This window comes from Carcharodon carcharias, chromosome 16 (assembly GCF_017639515.1).
Source record: "Carcharodon carcharias isolate sCarCar2 chromosome 16, sCarCar2.pri, whole genome shotgun sequence".
Lineage (NCBI taxonomy): Eukaryota > Metazoa > Chordata > Chondrichthyes > Lamniformes > Lamnidae > Carcharodon > Carcharodon carcharias.
Genome location: NC_054482.1, coordinates 55,393,492 through 55,413,822, shown reverse-complemented (window position 1 = coordinate 55,413,822; position 20,331 = coordinate 55,393,492). Strand labels below are relative to the sequence as shown.

General features: G+C 41.0%; 1 protein-coding gene across 1 annotated transcript in view; it reads right to left on the bottom strand.

Moving 5' to 3' along the window:
* The window catches only part of dnajc6 (DnaJ (Hsp40) homolog, subfamily C, member 6), a 112,163-nt gene extending 91,925 nt beyond the window's left edge, over nucleotides 1–20,238 (bottom strand). Inside the window, exons 1-2 of the mRNA XM_041208383.1 lie at nucleotides 20,160–20,238; nucleotides 19,396–19,491 (exon numbers count right to left, since the gene is read on the bottom strand). Of these exons, the coding sequence (XP_041064317.1) occupies nucleotides 19,396–19,426 (31 nt within the window). The 5' untranslated portion in view covers nucleotides 19,427–19,491; nucleotides 20,160–20,238. The remainder of the gene's footprint in view (nucleotides 1–19,395; nucleotides 19,492–20,159) is intronic.
* Between the last annotated feature and the right edge of the window lie 93 nt (nucleotides 20,239–20,331).

Below are 20,331 nucleotides of genomic sequence, written 5' to 3'. Positions count from 1 at the left end.
GCCAACAAAAGAAGGGTGAAAAAGATGAAGGAATTAGATAATACAAGCAGTGGTTAGATGCTATCTAGATGGAGAGCAAGAATTTGCTGACAGCAGGGCTTCCTACCCTGCCACTTGAAGAGTCAGCAGGGTGCGTTCCCACCGATCACAGCAGCCGCACAGCTATTTATCATGCCATGGAGTGTTAATTGGCTAGAGATCGGAATTTCACCCCTCACTCAGGGGGAAGTCCTGCCTGAATTGGTAGCACAGTGATCCCGGTAATGCCAGTGGCAATAGTCAGGATTGGGGCTGCAAGCAGTCCCCAGTTCCTAGGTCCAGAGTCTAGGACCAGCTAAGTGTGGGAGGGGTTTCTTGCAGCAGGAAGGGAAGCTGAGGTCCGGAGGGGAGTAGGGTCTTCGGGGAGAGGCCGGTGGAGAGGGAAAGGAGCATCCACAATGAACAGAAAATGGGAGGGGGTGCAAATATGGAAAGGGGGCCCCTTGAGGGAGGTACTCCCCTCAACCCCGTCCGAGGCCCAAGCAGGGTGACATGTCAGGCTTTCCACCTCCTATGAACTCCTTTTGCCAGACTCAAAATTAAGGCCGGATGGGAAGCAGCCTGAATGTGGCCATTAATCGATCACTTAAGGAGGCCTATTATGAATACGTGATTTCATGATTCATATGTTTTAGGAACATAACTGAAGTTGGGGATTGAAATTTTTGAATGCATGATAAATGAAAGCACCTGGTTTGAGAAGCTGGTAAACAGACCTAAAGTAATTACAATTCAACGGGTGGCCTATGGTTTATTTAATAAGGTCAAAGTGGGAAAACACAAAACAATGGGTGATCCCTTTGAGTTTCAGAGTGGAGATGGGATGCCTACAGCTGTCTCAACAAGGGGTTTAAATTATTAATTTTTGTTTCCCAGAACAAAGTGACAGTTTGGGGGCTGGGGATAACTAGTTTAAATTTCTAATCAGAGACATCCCAGGTATGCCATGTTGCCATGTGGATAGATTGCAGGGAAGTTATTTTGGTTGTGTTTTAACTGTGGGATTTTTCACAGAAACAGGCAATTGGAGTTAGTATCAGCCTGAAACCAGTTTCGAGGTGAGCAGAGAGAGGATCTGCCAGGAGCTGTCGACCAGTAGCAGAGGGCTATTAGAAACCAAAGATGTTTTATGATTTGGAGTCACTAAGCAAGAGCAGCAAAAATCATGCTTGAACTGGGGTATCTACAATCATGGAGGTGTTGAAGGAGAGTTGGAGGATTGGCTAACCAGATGCTAGTGGAAGGACCTCAAGAAATCTCATACCTCAGAAAATAGCAGGAACGCTGAGGGCAATCAAAGTGATTTCTTGAGAGCAGCGGCATATCTTGGTTTGGTACCAGGAGAAGAGAAGAGAAGGAATGGTCAAGATCCTGTAAAGTATAGGAGAACTCTTGGGTGGAAATAAAATAAAAATGGAGGAGTTTGCCAGTGAGATTTTCAGGTTTAAAGTATAAGTGTTTACAAAATACAGAGTTACGAGTACCTGCTTTGTTTAACTCTTAGACAGTAAAAAGTTTTTGTTTAAGACATGAAATCTTGTGGCATAACTCTTTTAGTTAATAACTTGGAGTTCAAACTTCTTTTTAAAAGTTACTGGCCTCTCCCATAAGACCATAAGATGTAGGAGCTGGAGTAGGCCATTCAGCCCATCGACTCTGCTCCACCATTCAATCAGATCATGACTGATCTGATAATCCTCACCTCCACTTTCCTGCCTTTTCCCCATAACCCATGATCCCCTTATTGATTAAAAATCTGTCTACCTCAGACTTGAATATACTTAATGACCCAGCCTCTACAGCCCTCTGCGGTAAAGAATTCCACAGATTCATTACCCTCTGAGAAGAAATTCCTCCTCATCTGTGTTTTAAATGGGTGACCCTTACTCTGAGATTATGCTCTCTGGTCCTAGAGTCCCCCAAATGGGGAAACAACCTCTCAGCATCTACCCTGACAAGCCTCCTAAGAATCTTTGATGTTTCAATAAGGTCGCCTCTCATTCTTCTAAACTCCAATTGAGTACGGACCCAATTTATTCAACTACTCCTCATAAGAAAATCCCTTTTTTTTTATTAATTCACGGGATGTGGGCTTCACTGGCTGGGCCAGCATTTATTGCCTATCCCTAGTTGCCTGTGAGAAGGTGGTGGTGAGCTGCCTTCTTCAACCGCTTCAGTCCATGTGGGGAAGGTACACCCACAGTGCTGTTAGGAAGGGAATTCCAGGATATTGACCGAGTGGCAGTGAAGGAACGGCGATAGATGTCCAAGTCGGGATGGTGAGTGGCTTGGAGGGGAACTTCCAGGTGGTGGTGTTCCCATCTACCTGCTGCCCTTATCTTTCTAGATGGTAGTGGTAGTGGGTTTGGAAGGTGCTGTCTAAGGAGCCTTGGTGAATTCCTGCAGTGCATCTTGTAGATGGTACACACTGCTGCTACTGTGTATTGCTGGTGGAGGGAGTGAATGTGGTGCCAATCAAATGGGCTGCTTTCTCCTGGATGGTGGTGTCAAGCTTCCCCAGTGTTGTGGGAGCTGCACTCATCCAGGCCAGTGGGGAGTATTCCATCACACTCCTGACTTATGCCTTGTAGACGATGAACAGGCTTTGGGAAGTCAGGAAGTAGGTTACTCGTCGCACAATTCCTAGCCACTGATCTGCTCTTGTAGCCATGGTATTTATATGGCTAGTCCAGTTCATTTTATGGTCACTGGTAACCCCCAGGATATTGATAGTGGGGAATTCAGTGATGGAATTGCCATTGAACATCAAACAGCAGTGGTTAGATTCTCTCTTGTTGGAGATGGTCATTGCCTGACACTTGTGTGGTGCCAATGTTACTCGTCACTTGTCAGCCCAAGCCGGGATATTGTCCAGATCTTGCTGCATTTGGACATAGACTGCTTCAGAATCTGAGGAGTCACAAATGGTGTTGAACATTGTGCAATCATCAGCGAACATCCCCACTCTTGACCTTATGATGGAAGGAAGGTCATCGATGAAGCAGCTGAAGATGGTTAGGCTGAGGACACTACCCCAAGGAACTCCTGCAGTGATATCCTGGAGCTGAGATGACTGATCTCCAACAACCACAACCATCTTTCTTTGTGCTAGGTATGACTCCAACCAGCAGAGAGTTTTCCCCCCGATTCCTATTGACTCCAGTTTTGCTAGGGCTTCTTGATGCCACACTCGGTCAAATGTGGCCTTGATTTCAAGGGCAATCACTCTCACCTCATCTCGGCAGTTCAGCTCTTTTGTCCATGTTTGAACCAAGGCTGTAACGAGGTCAGGAGCTGAGTGGCCCTGGCGGAACCCAAACTGTACGGCAGTGAGCAAGTTATTGCTAAGCAAGTGCCGCTCGATAGCACTGTTGATGACCCCTTCTATTACTTCACTGGTGATGGAGTAAACTGATGGGGCGGTAATTGGCCGGGTTGGATTTGTCCTGCTTTTTGTGTACAGGACATACCTGGGCAACTTTCCACATAGTCGCGTAGATGCCAGTGTTGTAGCTGTACTAGAACAACTTGGCTAATTTCAGGAGCACAAGCCTTCAGTACCATTGCCGGAATATTGTCAGGATCCACAGCCTTTGCAGTATCTGGTGCCTTCAGCCATTTTGTGATATCACGCGGAGTGAATCGAATTGGCTGAAGACTGGCACCTATCATAGGGAGGCCAAGATGGTCATCCACTTGGCACTTCTGGCTGAAGACTGTAGCAAATGCTTCAGCCTTGTCTTTTGCACTGATGTGCTGGGCTCCTCTATCTTTGAGAATGGGGATATTTGTGGAGCCTCCTCCTCCAATGAGTTGTTTAATTGTCCACCACCATTCACAGCTGGATGTGGCAGGACTGCAGAGCTTAGATCTGATCCATTGGTTGTAGAATCGTTTAGCCCTGTCTATCACTTGCTGCTTATGCTGTTTGGCATGCAAGTAGTCCTGTGTTATAGCTTCACCAGGTTGACGCTTCATTTTTAGGTATTCCTGGTGTTGCTCCTGGCATGCCCTCCTGCACACTTCACTGAACTAGGGTTGATCCCGACTTCATGGTAACGGTAGAGTGGGACACATGCCGGGCCATGAGGCTACAGATTGTGTTTGAATACAATTCTGCTGCTGCTGCTGATGGCCCACAGCACCTCATGGATCCCCAGTCTTGAGTTGCTAGATCTGTTCAAAATCTATCCCATTTAGCATGGTAGTGCCACAAAACATGATGGAGGGTATCCTCAATGTGAAGGCAGGACTTCGTCTTCACAATGACTGCGAGGAGGTCACTCCTACTGATACTCTCATGGATAGATGCATCTGTGGGGGGCAGGTTGGTGAGGACAAGGTCAAGTCTGTTTTTTCCCCTCTTGTTTGTTCCCTCACCACCTACTGCAGATCCTGTCTAGCAGCTATGTCATTTAGAACTCAGCCAGTTCGGTCAGTAGTGGTGCTACTGAGTCACTCTTGGTGATGGACTTTGAAGACACCCACCCAGAGCACATTCTGCGCCCTTGCCACCCTCAGTGCTTCCTCCAAGTGATGTTCAACATGGAGGAGCACTGATTCATTAGCTGAGAGAGGGCAGTACGTGGTAATCAGCAGGAGGTTTCCATGCCAATGTTTGACCTGATGCCATGAGAATTCATGGGGTCTGGAGTCACTGTTTGAAGACTCCCAGGTCAACTCTGTCCTGACTCTATACCACTGTACCGATGCCACCCCTGCTGAGCCTGTCCTGCCGGTGGGACAGGACATACCCAGAGATGGTGATGATGCTGTCTGCAACATTATCTATATGGTATGATTCCATGAGGATGACTATATCAATCCACACCTGAAATCAACTTAGTGAACCTTCTCGGGACTGCCTCCAATGCCAGTATATCTTTCCTTAGATAAGGGGACCAAAACTATTCACAGTATTCACAGTGCCATGTATAGTTTCTGCAAGACTTCCCTATTTTTATACTCCATTCCCTTTGAAATAAAGGTTAACATTCCATTTGCCTTCCCTATTACCTGTTGAACTTGTATGTTAGCTTTTTGGGACTCCCAAATCCCTCTCCCTTCTGCAGTCTTTCTCCATTTAAATAATATTCAGCTCCTCTATTCTTCCTGCCACAGTGCATAACCTCACATTTTCACACGTTATATTCCATCTGCCGAGTTTTTGCCCACTCACTTAATCTGTCTATATCCCTCTGTAGACTTTGTGTCATTCTCACCACTTGCCTTCCCATCTATTTGGTGTCATCTGCAAACTTGGCGATAGTACATTCATTTCCTTCATCTAAATCATTAATATATATTAAGATTGTAACAGGCCTCAATTGGGCCAAGGGTAGGCCCTGGGCCTCACCCGCCCCCCCTGTAAAATTCTGTACAGGTTGGGGGTGTTAGGAAGGCCATCTGGGGGGAATGCAACATGTAACAGAGCATAGTTGAAGTTTAGGAATTAGAGAAGAAAGAGGAAACATTAAAAGATACAACAAAATGGAATATAAAATGAGTTTTTCCAGATGCATAAGAATGAATTCAATCAGCAATTGAAGTTTTAGGTTCAAACAAAATCGTACTGAAACATTTAAGACAACAGAAACAATAAAGCATACAGACAAAATGAAACATACTACATGCCAAATCAATTAAATATTCAATTTGAACTTGTTCAGTATGCAAATAAGCACAAATAGCATTCTCTCAATCACTGTTGCACACTGTTAGCAGACCTTTTGAACAGCAATGGTAAAGACATTGGCTTCAGTGTCTGGACTAGGGAAAGGAGAAAAATATCAGGCACTAATAGTTGACAATAACACTACATGCTATTCCCAGCAGTTTTATGCATACATATATTGCACATAAACTGGAACAGATCATGCTTTCAACTGGGAAAAGGTGGTGGTAATTTGGAATAATCCTGTGGTAAATTCTGCTGCTCAAAACCTATGACACTGTAACTCAATGAGTTTATAAATGATGGCGAATGAAATCCCGTATTAATGAATATGACATTTTTAAAATAAAATTAACTCCAAATACAAACGAGCCAGAACACAGGAAAGTATGGACCTAAAGGCGATTATAATTTGTAATAGAGGACGCCATGGTGCGAAATGTACAGAATTTGTCGATGCATTACCCCTCCCCCAAACGTTTCCGGTAAGAATTTGCTGATTAAACCGCTACCAGGAATATGAATTCTGGAAAAAAGCACGTACTATTAGCTAAGCTTCTGCTTTTGCTACTAAAGTAATGCACGAATATAGCAGAATCTATAGAAAGGAATATTAAACACAAAATGCTTTCCAATTACTGCTATGCTACTCCAAGCACAAAAAATAAATAAATGCAAAGCAACGTTTGCATTACAACGACGAATGTACAGCATCATATGACGACATTGTAACCGTAAAGGAGCTAAAAAGCTAAAAAGACACGGCTGGTTGCATTTAAGAAAATGAACAAGAAATAGATTATTTATATTTATATTTGCAAGTGCGAGGGTTTTAAATTATATTGACAATATTAAAGAATGTATGTGTTAGAAAAGGGCACATGGCCACAAGTAGTGACAATCGTTTACCTGAGCTGTCCATGGTGCTGCAGCGGGCTGGCTGCGGAACTGGGCCGCTCGCTGCTGTAGAGGTTGTCGCTAGAACCGGAGCTGGGCTCACCGCTTGGACTGAATCACCTGCTCGCACCTTGCTGTCCAAATCCCCTGTACTGCTGTCCACCAAATGCAAAGATTCGTAACCGTCATAATTGGTCTTCTTGCGATAGTTTCCAAGAAGGCTCATGGGGCACCAGAAGAGGTCACCAAAAAGCTCATTTATAGACAAAGGGGGAAGAGCCAGTCATGGCCTTGTGCAATAAACTGGCTTCCTAAAATAAAAATAAACGGGAAAAATAGGGAACAGGGTTTTGTTCCATGTAAACGGGAGAGAAAAGGGAGGAAATAAATAAGGCAAAAGCCTTCCGGTCCCAATTCTCGACTTGCAAATCTCCCCAGCTGTCTTCCTCTTGCTGCTTTAGCGGGTCTTCAGCCGAGCTTCCGCCTGGTTCCTTGCCAGAGAGATCATGGAGGCGGTCACCTCCAGCCTGGAGCTGCCTGCAGCTTGTCTGCAATCCTGACTGTCTTTGAAAATGGTAGCGCTGCAAGCATTCAAAATAATTTAATAGGAAATGTTGCATTAGATTTTTAAAAACTCGAATTTGACAAGCCTCATTTTCTTCTCATTGATCGTAATTTTGAATCCAGTGTTGTCCCTGGGGAATTATTCCAATAACGCCCGGCCCTCTAGCGTCTCACGCGAGTCACCGTTCTTGATACAGGAGGCTATTCAAAAAGATACTGGAACATAATCTTGTCTTCACTCAATATCCCTGCACATGCATTTGCTGCAGGAGTTTCTGGATAGTAGTGATATCCTACCCTTCATAATCTGGGATGCACTGAAGTCAATCATATTGCTCAGCAGCATTTAGTAGCTGCCAATTTCGTTAAAACAAAGCAATTTCCATTTTCGTGCTTCCTTGTAAATTTGAAAGAGTAGCTCTATTTATTTCAGGCATTTTGCCATTTCTTTCTCAAAAAGACAATCGTTTCACCGTGACATTACAGCAAATAATTTAGCTAGCCAGGTTACTTAGAAAGGAAAAAAAAATCAAGCGAAATTACAAGAAACAGACAAACTTCATTCTCCTCCCATCAGTTTAAACTGGATGTATGACAACTGTTTCACACACAGCTGACGTCTGAAGAAACTGTAATGTGGCCCATTTCATTGGATCACCTCCCCATCCTCAGTTAAAATAAACGCTTGCAACATAGTGGATATAAAAATGACAACTGCCGGAAACCTAAAATAAAAATATATACTGAAATTCACAGCAGATTAGGTAATATCTATGAGAAAGGTCTGTTAACATTTCAGCTGTACTCTCCAGAAGACCAGTACCTGAGAAAGTTTTACCAAAAATGTTAATATTTCTTTCACTTTCAAGTGTTGATTCCCCTGTTGTGCTTTTCCTGTTATTGTTTAGAAATTAGCTGCCTCCCTCTAGAAAATATCCATTAGTACAACAGAGGAGAATTTCTATTGTTTGTTATTTGCAGCAAAATCATAAATGCATTCTCATACATATGTGTAAAATTTCATTAGGGCATCATGAATAAGGAAAACTTTCCCCACTGCACTTGTGCTGCTCAGAGAGAACCAGATTGTCTGCATGCCTTTTCTGTTACAGCACAACATGATTTGACAACACAATTAAACATCCAAAGGGGAACGATAATGTTTGCAAATAGATTTGGATAAAGACTGTGCCTCCTTAATCTCCTTTCCTGAAGAGGCTGATGGATGTCTGGTTCTCATTACTTCAGTAAGGAGTCAGTTTCTGCATGTTGCAATTTTCCTAACAGCAGATCACAGCTACAAAAAGTCAGTTATATCGAAGATTACACTCTCCAAATTCTGTTTCCAACACTGGAAAGAGACTCCTGGATCATCTGAACATTTTGAATGCAAACACTTTCTGCTCATGTGGGCAATAGGTCACTGTAAAGTCTCCAATGGCTGGATTCATACCTACCACAAAGGAAAACAGTTGTGGTTGTTGGAGGACAATCATCTCACCTCCCAAGGACATCACTGAAGGAGATGTCAGCGTAGTGTCCTAGGCTCTACTATATTCAGTTGCTTCATCAACAGTCCTCCATCACAAGGTTAGAAGTGGGGATGTTTGCTGAGGACTGCATAGTGCTCTGTCCATTCTCAAGTCCACAAATACTAAAGCAGTCCATGCCCACATGCAGCAAGGCCTGGACAACATTCAGGATTGGGCCGCTAAATGGCAAGTAATGTAAATGCCACAAGAACCAGGTAATGACTATCACCAACAAAAGAGAGTGTGTAATCATCTCCCTTTGACAATCAATGGGGTTACCATCACTGAATTCCTCCACCATCAACATCCAAACACTCACCAGAAACTTAACTTCACCGGTCATATAAATACTGCAACTACAAGAGAAGGTCAAAGGCAGGAATACTGCAGCAAGTAACTCACCTCCGAACACCCCAAAGCCTTTCCACCATCCACAAGCATAAATCAGGAATGTGATGGAATAGTCTCCATTTGCTTGGATGCATGCATCTCCAACAACAGTTAAAGCAGCCAGCATGGTCAACATCCCATCCACAATCTTAAAACATTTACTTTCTTCACTAGGAGTGCACAGCGGGAGCAGTGTGTACTACCTACAAGATGTACTGTAGCAATTGTAACATTTACCACCTAGTGGGTATGCGGAATGTGGAGTTGAGGCCACAATTAGATCATGATCTTATTGAATGGCAGAGTAGGCCCAAGGGGCTGCACAGCCTACTCCTGCTCTAATTTGTATGTTCATATGTATGTAAAAGGGTAAAGGCAGCAGATTCATGGGAATATCACCATCTGCAAGTTCTCCCCCACGTTCCACACCATTCAGATTTGGAAATAGCAATGAAGATACAACAAAATGAGTCAAAATGCAGGAACTGCCTACTTAACAGCACCATGGGTGTACCTACACCACACAAACAGCATGATTCAAGAAGGTGACTCACCACCAACTTCTCAAGGACAATTAGTAATGGGCAATAAATTCTGGCCTTGCCAGCGGCACCCAAATCACAAACAAAAAAGAAAAAAAAAATCTGCTGATTTGAACTTGAAGGAACCTTGTCACCCATTGAAAGCTCAACACCCTATCCAACTTCATACAGGGAAAATTAAGATGTTGCCTCTTTCAAACACACCATTTGCTGCTTGCTTCAAATTTGTGTCCACTGAAGATTACTTGATAGAGCTGCTGATCCCCATGGAAACTTGGAAGAATCCAGTAGCACTAAAGCTTCATATTAGACAACTTTCATATCTAAAGGAAGGTATATCCCTAACTGTAGGTTATCATCCAGTTGATCATACAATTAGCCAACAGCCCATCTTGTAAATCAAAGGCCACTGACATTTCTCCTATTACATGACCAGTACATTTAGAGGAATCCATAAATACAAATCCTAGGATAATGATGAATGTGGAAAACACCTCTGCTATGATTGCACCTGCATTTTTGGCCCTTTATCATAATTTTTCTTAAGCCTGCATCCTCCTCCTTCCTCATCATAATCATGGAACATTATGGAAAGCCACAAAGGAAATCCTGTCTTTCTCACTTTGTACAGTGAAATATAAACCAACAACAGGGAGAAACAAAGTGCAAACGTGACAGATCACAAAGTAAAATCAATTAATACATGGAGCAAAATGCAATAATATGTATTTGTAAATGCAATATATTTTAACAGTGACTCAAACAATAAACTCCCTTTAAGAAGCAGGCTGAGCTGGCCAACTTTCATGACTCCCAACAAGTTGTTTTCTTTGTAGGTGAAGTATACAGTGTGGGTGTGAGTCTGGGCTGAAGTCAGGAACTAATTGAAATAAATTTTCAATATAAACAAGGATTGCCCATAGACAAAGAATGATCTTTTCTCATGTGAAAAAAAAAATCACACTTTGGGGGAAAAATTGGTTACAGCAGGCTGGAGGCCTTTTCTAACCACAGCCTGTCAACAACTGCTGGCAGTGCCTTGGAATTCAGAAGTCACATATCCGTTTGTTGTATTTACTTAAGTCTCTGCTTTTTTTGTTGCGCAGGTCAATAGCCAGAAAATGAAAGTCAAAGTTGTAATGCATATAGAGCCTGAGCCTGCCTAATGTCCACTATAAATCTTAAAGAAATAGCTAAAGACAAAAGTGACAGGGACTTCTGGGTGATAGTAGACAAGCACTTAATCTTGCACTCTGGAATCATCCGAAAATTGTAAATGAGATGAATATCACAGCACTGGTAGCATCAGCTTCAAACAGAAGTGATCCTGGAATGCATAGTGTGCATTTGTAGCTTAACTGTTTGTCAATTGTAGGCAGTATAAAAATTTCTAGTTCATTGTGTGATGGAATCTATGATTACAAAGCTTTTATTTTTTGAGACAGGCCCAAATTGAAAAGAGAACCCGAGAGCGGAAACTGAAGGCCTTGCAGTTTCCAGTGAAATCTAAAACTGAAACCGAGATTGGAAACCAAAATTTCTGGGGAGCTTGGAACTGGTTGAAAGTCATCAGAGCTCAATAAATGATGATTCCAATGGTGCAGTACAGGCAGGCGCAAGAAGTCAGAGGCTAGATCAAGAATAAGTAAGTCTACAGTTTCTGCAGCTCTGTTACTTGAAGATAACATTGGTGTATCTATGCCATCCAAAACATCATAAGCAGAGTTGAGAAGGTTCTGCTGATGTGTGCCATTTTTGGTGAAGACTGTGCCTATGAAATTCAAGTTGGTTGCACACTGCTGTCAGCTGGAGACCAGGTTAAGTTCCTGGGAAAGGAGGAGCTGAAATTATTTGAGAGTTTTGAAGGACCTTGTGACTGAGATTGCTGAGTGGAATGCTGAGCCAATTCATAAGATCTGTCTTAGTTGTATCTGCCATTTAATGTGTAATTTATGATCAACAACAATTTGCTTGTTAATCCATGTTTAACTTATATTGATTCTGGGTTTTAGAATATAGGTGGTTACCTATTTAGTGTTTGCTTTGCTTGACTCTTGTATAGTAAAAAAATTCTTTTGGTTTGAATTGTGGAACCTTGTGGCTCCATTCTCTCAGTAAATAACTGGGATTTCAGATTTCTTCTTGTTTAAATAAAAATGTGAGTGGTCTCAAATGAGACCATAACAAAATTGAGGATTTATCTGGGATCACAACAGTTGGAAGAACCACTTATCATTCAAGATTTAAAATAATACATACATCTCTTTGTTTACTGAATAAAAGACATAGCACAAAAACTGTGGATTTATATCATACATTTCTCAAATGATAGCAATATATTGCAGCAAAAACATGTTTATTTTTTAATATATTTTTCACCCCTGTTTTCACACCTTCTGTTCAATGACATCTGACAGTGTGGGTGGGTGATTTTAGTGAAGAAAGATGCCTATACACTTATTGTTGTCTTTTATTCTGTTCTTTGTGTCTTACGCCTTCAAACCACCATGTAGAGGCAGCCTAGCATCCAACCTATTGTGTAGAATCTGCTATTCTTAAACAGAGAGAGGTACTTTATTACATTTTTAAAAATACATATATCAGAATCATAACAGTGATTTGTAAATCGAAAGAAAAAAAAAACTCAAAAATTAGTTTTTCCCAGGTCCACCAATGGCTTTACTAGTAAATTAATTCCCTGAAGCAATACATAGTCTTCGAGACCAGGTTAAAAATCAAGCTAGCTTTTGCTCCAACATAATATGTATGGCACATATTTCAAATGATAGCAATCAGTTTTTGCACTATATTTGTTTTTCACTACCCTAAGAAGTGAATATTTTAATTTAAATCTTGAAAGATAAGTGGTTTCGCAATGAACTAGAATGCTAATCCTAGGCTGGCCATTAAAGTATTACAATTTAAGAGCACATTGACAAGGATGGCAAAAGAAGCTCATTCCTACTTTAATGTTACACTTGGATCAGTAATGGCAATCTTGTCTCTGAGTTCAAGGCCGCCTCTTGGACTTGAGCATATTATCTAGGCTGACACTTCAATGTTGTACTGAGTGGGAGCTGCATTTTTGTAATATCACATCATTAATGAGGCATTAAATCAAGGTCCTGTTTCTCATCAGATAAACATAAAATAATCCCATGACACTGGGCTCTCCCTAGCATAATGACCAATATTTATCCCTAGTTTGTCGAATACTCACTGCCTCGATTCACACATTAAACAAGAAAAGCACAAAAGGCTGGTAATACTCTGGAAAATAGGAACAGGAGTTAGCCACTTAACCCCTCAAGCATGTTCCACTATTCAATTTAAATATTTGATTCATATCCCTTGGTACTTTTATCCAGCAAAAATCTTGCAATCACAGTCTTAAAAATTTCAATTGACCCCGCATCCATAACCTTTTGTTGGGGGGAGGTTCCAAATTTCCACAATCATTTGAGTGAAATGTCCTTCCAGGTTTCATTCCTAAATGACCCAGCTCTGATTTTCTGATTATTCCCCCTTGTCTGGATTCTTCCATCAGCAGAAATGGTTGCTCTGTATCTCCCCCTGAATTCTATTAGTGTAAATACCTCAATTAGATCAAACCTTAACTTTCTAAGCTCAAGGGAATATAAACCAAGTTCATGAAATATCATTCTGGCGAACCTTTGCTGTATCCCTTCTAGAACCCCAGTTGCTCAGTGCAAACAGGGTGGGAACATGTTGGTACTCAACATTTTTGAGGCATTCCAGCCTACAGGGTTCCTTAGGCAGATATGGCAACTGCCTAAAGCAAGTTAGGGGGTGCAGAGGGGTTGTCCTCATGAACTTATACAAATGGGGTCTTATACATCAATGGAAACTTGATTGCATTTTAACCAGGGCCTGAACTGGGAAGCTGCAATCACCTTCCTGCCAGGCTGAAGTAGGTTGGCAGACAACAGAGATAGCCCAAGAGCTTTTCTTTGCAGAGTCAGGAAGAGTCAGAGTACTCCTTCACTAGCACGAGAAAAGAAAGTTGCAGCCTCTCTGCCCTGTACACCCCACCAGCCCGCCCCACACCACCACCCGCCCGCCACCACCCCCGCCGCCCCACCCCACCCCCCCAACAACCACTGCCCTCTCAAGCTCCTTTCACCTGCTTGAAACCTATTACATTTCTAACTTTTCCCAGCTCTGGTGAAAGGTCAGCAACCTGAAACATTGGCTGTTCTTCTCTTCACTGATACTATTGGTCGTGTGGAGTATTTCCAGCATTTTTTGTTTTTATTTCTAATGCTCATGTGTGTAACCTTCATCAAAGCTGTTCTAATGAAGAGTACACACCCAAAATGTCAAATCTGTCCCTTCTATTTAATAATGTTAACCGATCTTCCCAGTATTTCCTGCAATTTCTTCACCAATCTCACACTTACAGTATTGGCTGAATTTTGAAATTGAGTCCCCTTTTCATTGGGCAGAGAGATAGAGTATATCTTGAGCCTAAAGAATGTGCATTGCACCATACAAGTACTGGTCTGACAAGCATTGGCCTGACACCAGATCCTGTTATATAACAATTTCCTAATATGACTCACAAACCCATTGAAAGTAACATACTCTGTTGCACAGTGTGCTCCTTAGTGATGCCAATTCTTATGTTTAAAATTGCAGCAGGCTCAGGGGACTGTTTGACCCATTGCTGCTCTCATTTCTTATCTTGAAACATAAGTGAAGCACCAAAGCAAGTAGAAAACTTTGCACCAAGAATTCCCTTCAAAAGTGTAAGGGTGACTTCTACTGAGATAAAAGATTTTCCAGGCCCTCAAGTCCAAATAAAGCAGAAATTGTGTAGGTGGCAGACATTCTGAACTATGGTGGATCTACAAGGGTTACTATTGTTGGGGGTAAAAAATTAGCATGAATAGGGGATTGACTAACTGTAAGAAAATAGAGTTGGCTAAATGAGTAATTTCAGATTGGCAAACTGTAACTAATGGAGTGTCACAGGATTCAGTGCAGGGGTCTCAATTATTTCATACATTCATTCACATGTCCATTGCCCAAAGGCAGGTCTTCGGCTCATTGTCTGAGTCATAGAGTTTTACAGCACGGAAAGAGACCCTTCAGACCATCGTGTCCACGCTGGTCATCAAGCCCCTATCTACTCTAATCCCATTTTCCAGCATTTGGCCCTTAGCCTTTTATACTATGGCATTTGAAGTGTTCATCTAAATACTTTTTAAATGTTGTGAGGGTTTCCAAATCTACCAACCTTTCAGGCAGTGAGTTACAGATAAGCCCCACCCTCTGAGTGAAAGATCTTTTCCTCAAATCCCCTCTAAACCTCCTGCCCCTTACCTTAAAGCTATGCCCCCTGGTTATTGACCCCTCTACTAAGGGGAAACGTTTCTTCCCATCTACCCTACCCATGCACCTCATAATTTTGTACACCTCAATCAGGTCCCCCTCAGCCTTCTCTGCTCTCAGGAAAACAACCCCAGCCTATCTAATCTCCCTTCATAGCTGAAACTCTCCAACCCAGGCAACATCCTGGTGAATCTCCTCTGCACCTTCTCCAGTGCAACCACATCCTCCTCATTGCATGGCGACCAAAACTGCACACAGTACTCCAGATGTGGAGTAACTAATGTTTTATACAGCTCCATCATAACCTCCCTGCTCTTGTATTCAATGTCTTGACTAATAAAGGCAAGTATCCCATATGCCTTCTTAACCACCTTATCTGCCTGTCCTGCTGCCTTCAGGGATCTATGACAAGTGCACCAAGGTCCCTCTGATACCCTGTACTTTGTAGGGTACTACCAATGATTGTGTATTCCCCTGCCTTGCTAGACCTCCCAAAATGCATCACCTCACATTTTTCAGGATTAAATTCTATTTGCCACAGTTCAGCCCGTTTACATCGTCCTTTCCTCCTTGCTATTTACCACACCTCCAATTTTTGTATCATCTGCGAACTTACTGATCATATCTTCTACATTCATGTCTAGACCATTAACGTACACTACAGACAGCAAGGGACCCAGCACCGAACCCTATGGTACGCCACTGGACACAGGCTTCCAGTCACAAAAACAACTTTCGACCATCACCCTCTACCTTCTGCCACTAAGCCAATTTTGGATCGAATTTGCCAAATTGCCCTGGATCGCATGGGCTCTTATCTTCTTGACCAGTCTCCCATGCAAGACCTTGTCAAAAGCCTTACTGAAGTCCATGTAGACTACATCAACTGCAATACCCTCATCTACACACCTAATCATCTCCTCAAAAAATTCAATCAAGTTTGTTAGACATGATCTCCCCCTGATTGGTGATGCTTCATCCTGAACCATTGATCTCATTGAAACATATAGGATTCTGAGGTGACTTGACAGGGTAGGTACTGGGAGGATGCTTCCCCTCATCTTGAACTAGTGAGCAGAGTTTCAAAATAAGGTGTCTCCTGTTTACGATGGAGTGAGGAGGAATTTCTTCTCTCAAAGGGAGGTTATTCTGTGGAATTCCCTATCCTGGGTGCAGTGGGGGCTAGGTGATTGAATATATCCAAGGCTGAGATGGACAGATTTTTGATCTACAAGGGAATCAAGGATTATGAGGCAGGCAGGAAAGTGGAGTTAAGGCCACAATCAGATCAGCCATAATCTTATTGAATGGTGGAGCAGGCTTGATGGGTTCAATGGCCTACTCCTGCTCCTAATTCTTATGATCTTATTAAATATGGTATCAAACTTCTACCCAAAATTTGGAACCTGCATTTATTATGAAAAATGATTTTAATCACTTATTTGTAAACATATAATCACTTGCAAATTACATGATTGTATGATATAAATGACCCAACCCCCATGATTCCTGTATCCTTAATCCTCAGTTGATAAATGTAATAATTAATGTGGAACAGATTGATTATGTACTTAGAAGATCCCAACTATGATTAGACAACTGCACTGAGTTAAGTGATCTCAACCAGAGTGGCAGCAGCAGTGCAAGCATTGGTCACAGCATTTTTGGACTAAGAAGAAAAATTCGCCAGGGTTGACACAATTAGTCAAAATCCATTTCCAGCTGCTGGAAAGAGCATTATGCAGAGATCAGATAAGGCTTTGGTGGCCCCCAACCCCTCCATATCAAACAGCCTACTGACACTCATTGCCTAGTCTAGATAGGCCCATGGAGAGCTACTGCATAACATGGAGCTATATCCTAGCAGAGTGATCAAAAGCAGAGGACCTGGCTGATTTTACCTTTCTGCCAGAAGCACTGAGATCAATTATTCCTGCTTTCATTGGTAATAACTAACTCAGGATGCACAAGAAACAAGGATCTTCCCAGCACTGTTCCAACAGGTAGCTTATTTAGTAACTCAGCCATTAAATAATTACAATTTTGAAATTCAAAAGTTTACAAAAAATTTTCAATGTTAGAAGCTTTTCTTCTCAATAGAATGAACTTTGATTATTAACTGTACTCACTTGAAATTTTACGTCCCATCAAGTTGAACATGTTTCTAAAATTCTCAGTTGTGCAATACCTATCTGTGCTATGTATTTTGTGTTCATATGTATGGAGCTAGGAAAGATAAACTCCATCTGTACCTTTCATTAACGTAAAAAATAAGAATTGACTGGAATTGAAATTAGCAAAGGTCTAGGCCTGACAGATCAGTCCAGTACTGTACGAAAACCTACCTGAGCAATCACCTTCGCATCATAGCCATCAATCCCTTCTCTCGCCAGAAATATATCCAATTGCTTCTTGTATCTGTTTATTGAACATTTTAATGGTATTCATCATGATGTATAACACACAAAAAAGAGAAAGACTACATATTTTTTGATGACCATCAAACATTCCAAAGCACTTTGCAGCCAATGAAGCACTTAAGCGTATTTACTATTGCGATGTAGAAAATGCAGGGAGACAATTTGCATCTACATCAGCTAGGATACCAAGAATAATTTTCCTGCTCTTTGTCAAAACAGTGCCATGGGCTATTTTACATTCACCCTAGCAGGCCTCAGTTTAATGCCTCACTTGAAAGACTCCCTCACTATTGCCCTGTTTTTGTGCTCAAGCCCTGGAGTGGGATTTGAACCCAGAGACTTGCAATTCAGAGGCAGCAGTGCTACCAACTGAACCACGGCTGACACTCTAAATCTCAAATCCATTACAGTTTGCTTAAAACATTCTCCCATTCTCCCAATTTACTCTGAATTTTCTCAATTCTGAATTGTGTCCCCTAATATTTGAGATTACAGCTCCTTTTCCCATTAATACACTTCCAGACAGGCATGTTTCTCATCTATGTGCTTGTCAAGGGAAAGGATGTCAGTGCTGGGAATTAGAAAATTGTCCATAATTTCATCCTGTATCTGCATCAAACATTCCCAGGTTATGTTTAGTACGTGTTGGAGGCAGGGAAAAGGCCCTTCTATTCCATCCTACTAAACTTTACTTCCTTAGGTACCATATAAAATAGGTTCATGGTACAGCACCCGATACATCTCCCTAGGTGCTCTCTCAGGTCAGGTAAACAAGGAATAGTTGCAGATCAGAAAAGAGCCTTCTAATGCACCAGTCTGACATTTCTATTTCCCATTCTGACTATTCTCAAAGCATCTCTGAATAAATTTTTCAATTGAAGTGCTTTGTGCTGTCGACTTATCGCCATTTTGAATCTTGCTCAAGGCATCCTAAACTCCTTTAACTCTCATCCCATCCATCTACAATTAAATCTAAATTCCAAAAGTGAAAAGGTAACTCACTGCACCATCCACATTTCCTTTTTGGCACATGTTCAATGTTATTCAGGGGGTGAAATACTATGTGCACATATTTCCAATAAGTCAGGATTTCTACACCTTTAAAAAAAGATAATCAGCTATTTTTATGGTACATTTGTATTGGAGACATGGTGCCACATACCTTTCCTTTAGACTGTTTAACTTACAGTTTTAAAACATTAGAGCTTCAGATGTTCATGACCTTTGGGATTACTGTGGATAGAAGGCACTAACACAATTGTCAAACATTAAATAATTCTAACAATTCTTCAGAACAACTGCATACTCTAGCTACCACAGAAAAGGCAAGATCAACAGTCTTAAATATAAATTCCATATCTTAAGGAAACCATTCAAGTTTCATATGCAAGAAAAATACTTAGCATTTTTCCACTGCACAGCTATATATAACCTCTAACATTCAAACAGAGACTGAAGATGATTCAGAAAGTAATAAAATCAATCTGAGTGTTATGACTAGAAGCTTTACCCCAGTATATTTATGCATTATATTGGAAAACAATTTCTAGTTACAATCTTCACATATTTTAAATCCTTTCATAGCAGAAGCTGAACATTTTCTACAGTTGCGTTGATGAAAGAATGAAGTAAATAAAATCATAATCTTTTGAATATCATGAAATAAACATCAGGACATTACATCAATTTTAATGACAAAGCATAAATTTCAATGAATGAAAGAAAATTGAGGGCAGCAAGGTCATATCAGCTCCAGAATATTTTTCCTGATTTTTCGTAGTTTCAGAATTACTCAAAAAAGATTGTTTCCCTCATATTATAATAGTTAAAGGAAGATTGTCAATAATCTAGATTCTTAGTAATGAATAATGGTTGATAAGGTGTTTGTATATTTCATATAATACTATTCTGCAATGTTTGGCATGTGTCTAGAACATTATGGACATTTGTTTTTGCAATTATATATTCTGAAATGTACTTACATTCTAATTTTGCCTTCTCCTGGTTCCACATTTGTCTCTGGTGGTTTAGGGCCTCCTTCAGCTGACTGCTGCTGCTAGATTTAAACCTCCATCAGCCTGTCAGATGCGGAAGGAAAAAAAAAACAGCATGTGGAAAGCAATTCTGATTATTAGCATGGAAAATGCTGAGTAGGACTGATATCAGCACAAGAGATAATGCAGCTCAGCAGCAAAATATGATTCTTATTTAACAGATATCATTCCCCACTATCCCTCTGTATAGAGGCAATCTGTATAATAAGACGCTGAATCCTAAAACCTTTACAAATAAAATGCAGTAAGTGAAGATTTATTAACTTATTAAATAAGAAATGCACACAATTTTCTCCATACATTACCTTTACATTATCAATCACATCAAAAGATGACCCACAATTTAATTGAATTTAAATGATTCAATTCTTTGAAAAGAACTTACATCTTATAATTTATTAGCAAATTTTAAAAAATGTCGAATATGAACATGCAAAATGAACCCCATAGCAATGGCTGTGCTATGCTGATACAACTGATTTTAAAAGCTTTCGCTTGGTTAATCATTTGATACAGAAGTTTAAAAATAGCATTCTCTTCTTCTCAATAACACAATGCAAGCTTCAGGCATTTTTGTACTTTAGAACATAATATTTAAATGCTTATTTTGTTTAGATATACTTCTAAAAACTTAATTTTTTTTGGTATCAAATCTTTGGTGCCAAGGATTAAAAAGTAATCATTCTTCCTACCTCCAGTTGCTGTCGTTGCTAAATCTCTTTACCTACATGCCCAGTATCAACTGTAGAAATGTGCAGGAAGCCAAGCTAGATTACTAAAAGTGCTGACCTTTGATTTGTCATTCGCACTCAGTCAAAGGTCACTCAAATTGCATCCAATTATCCGTGGCTGCTGATGCACAGC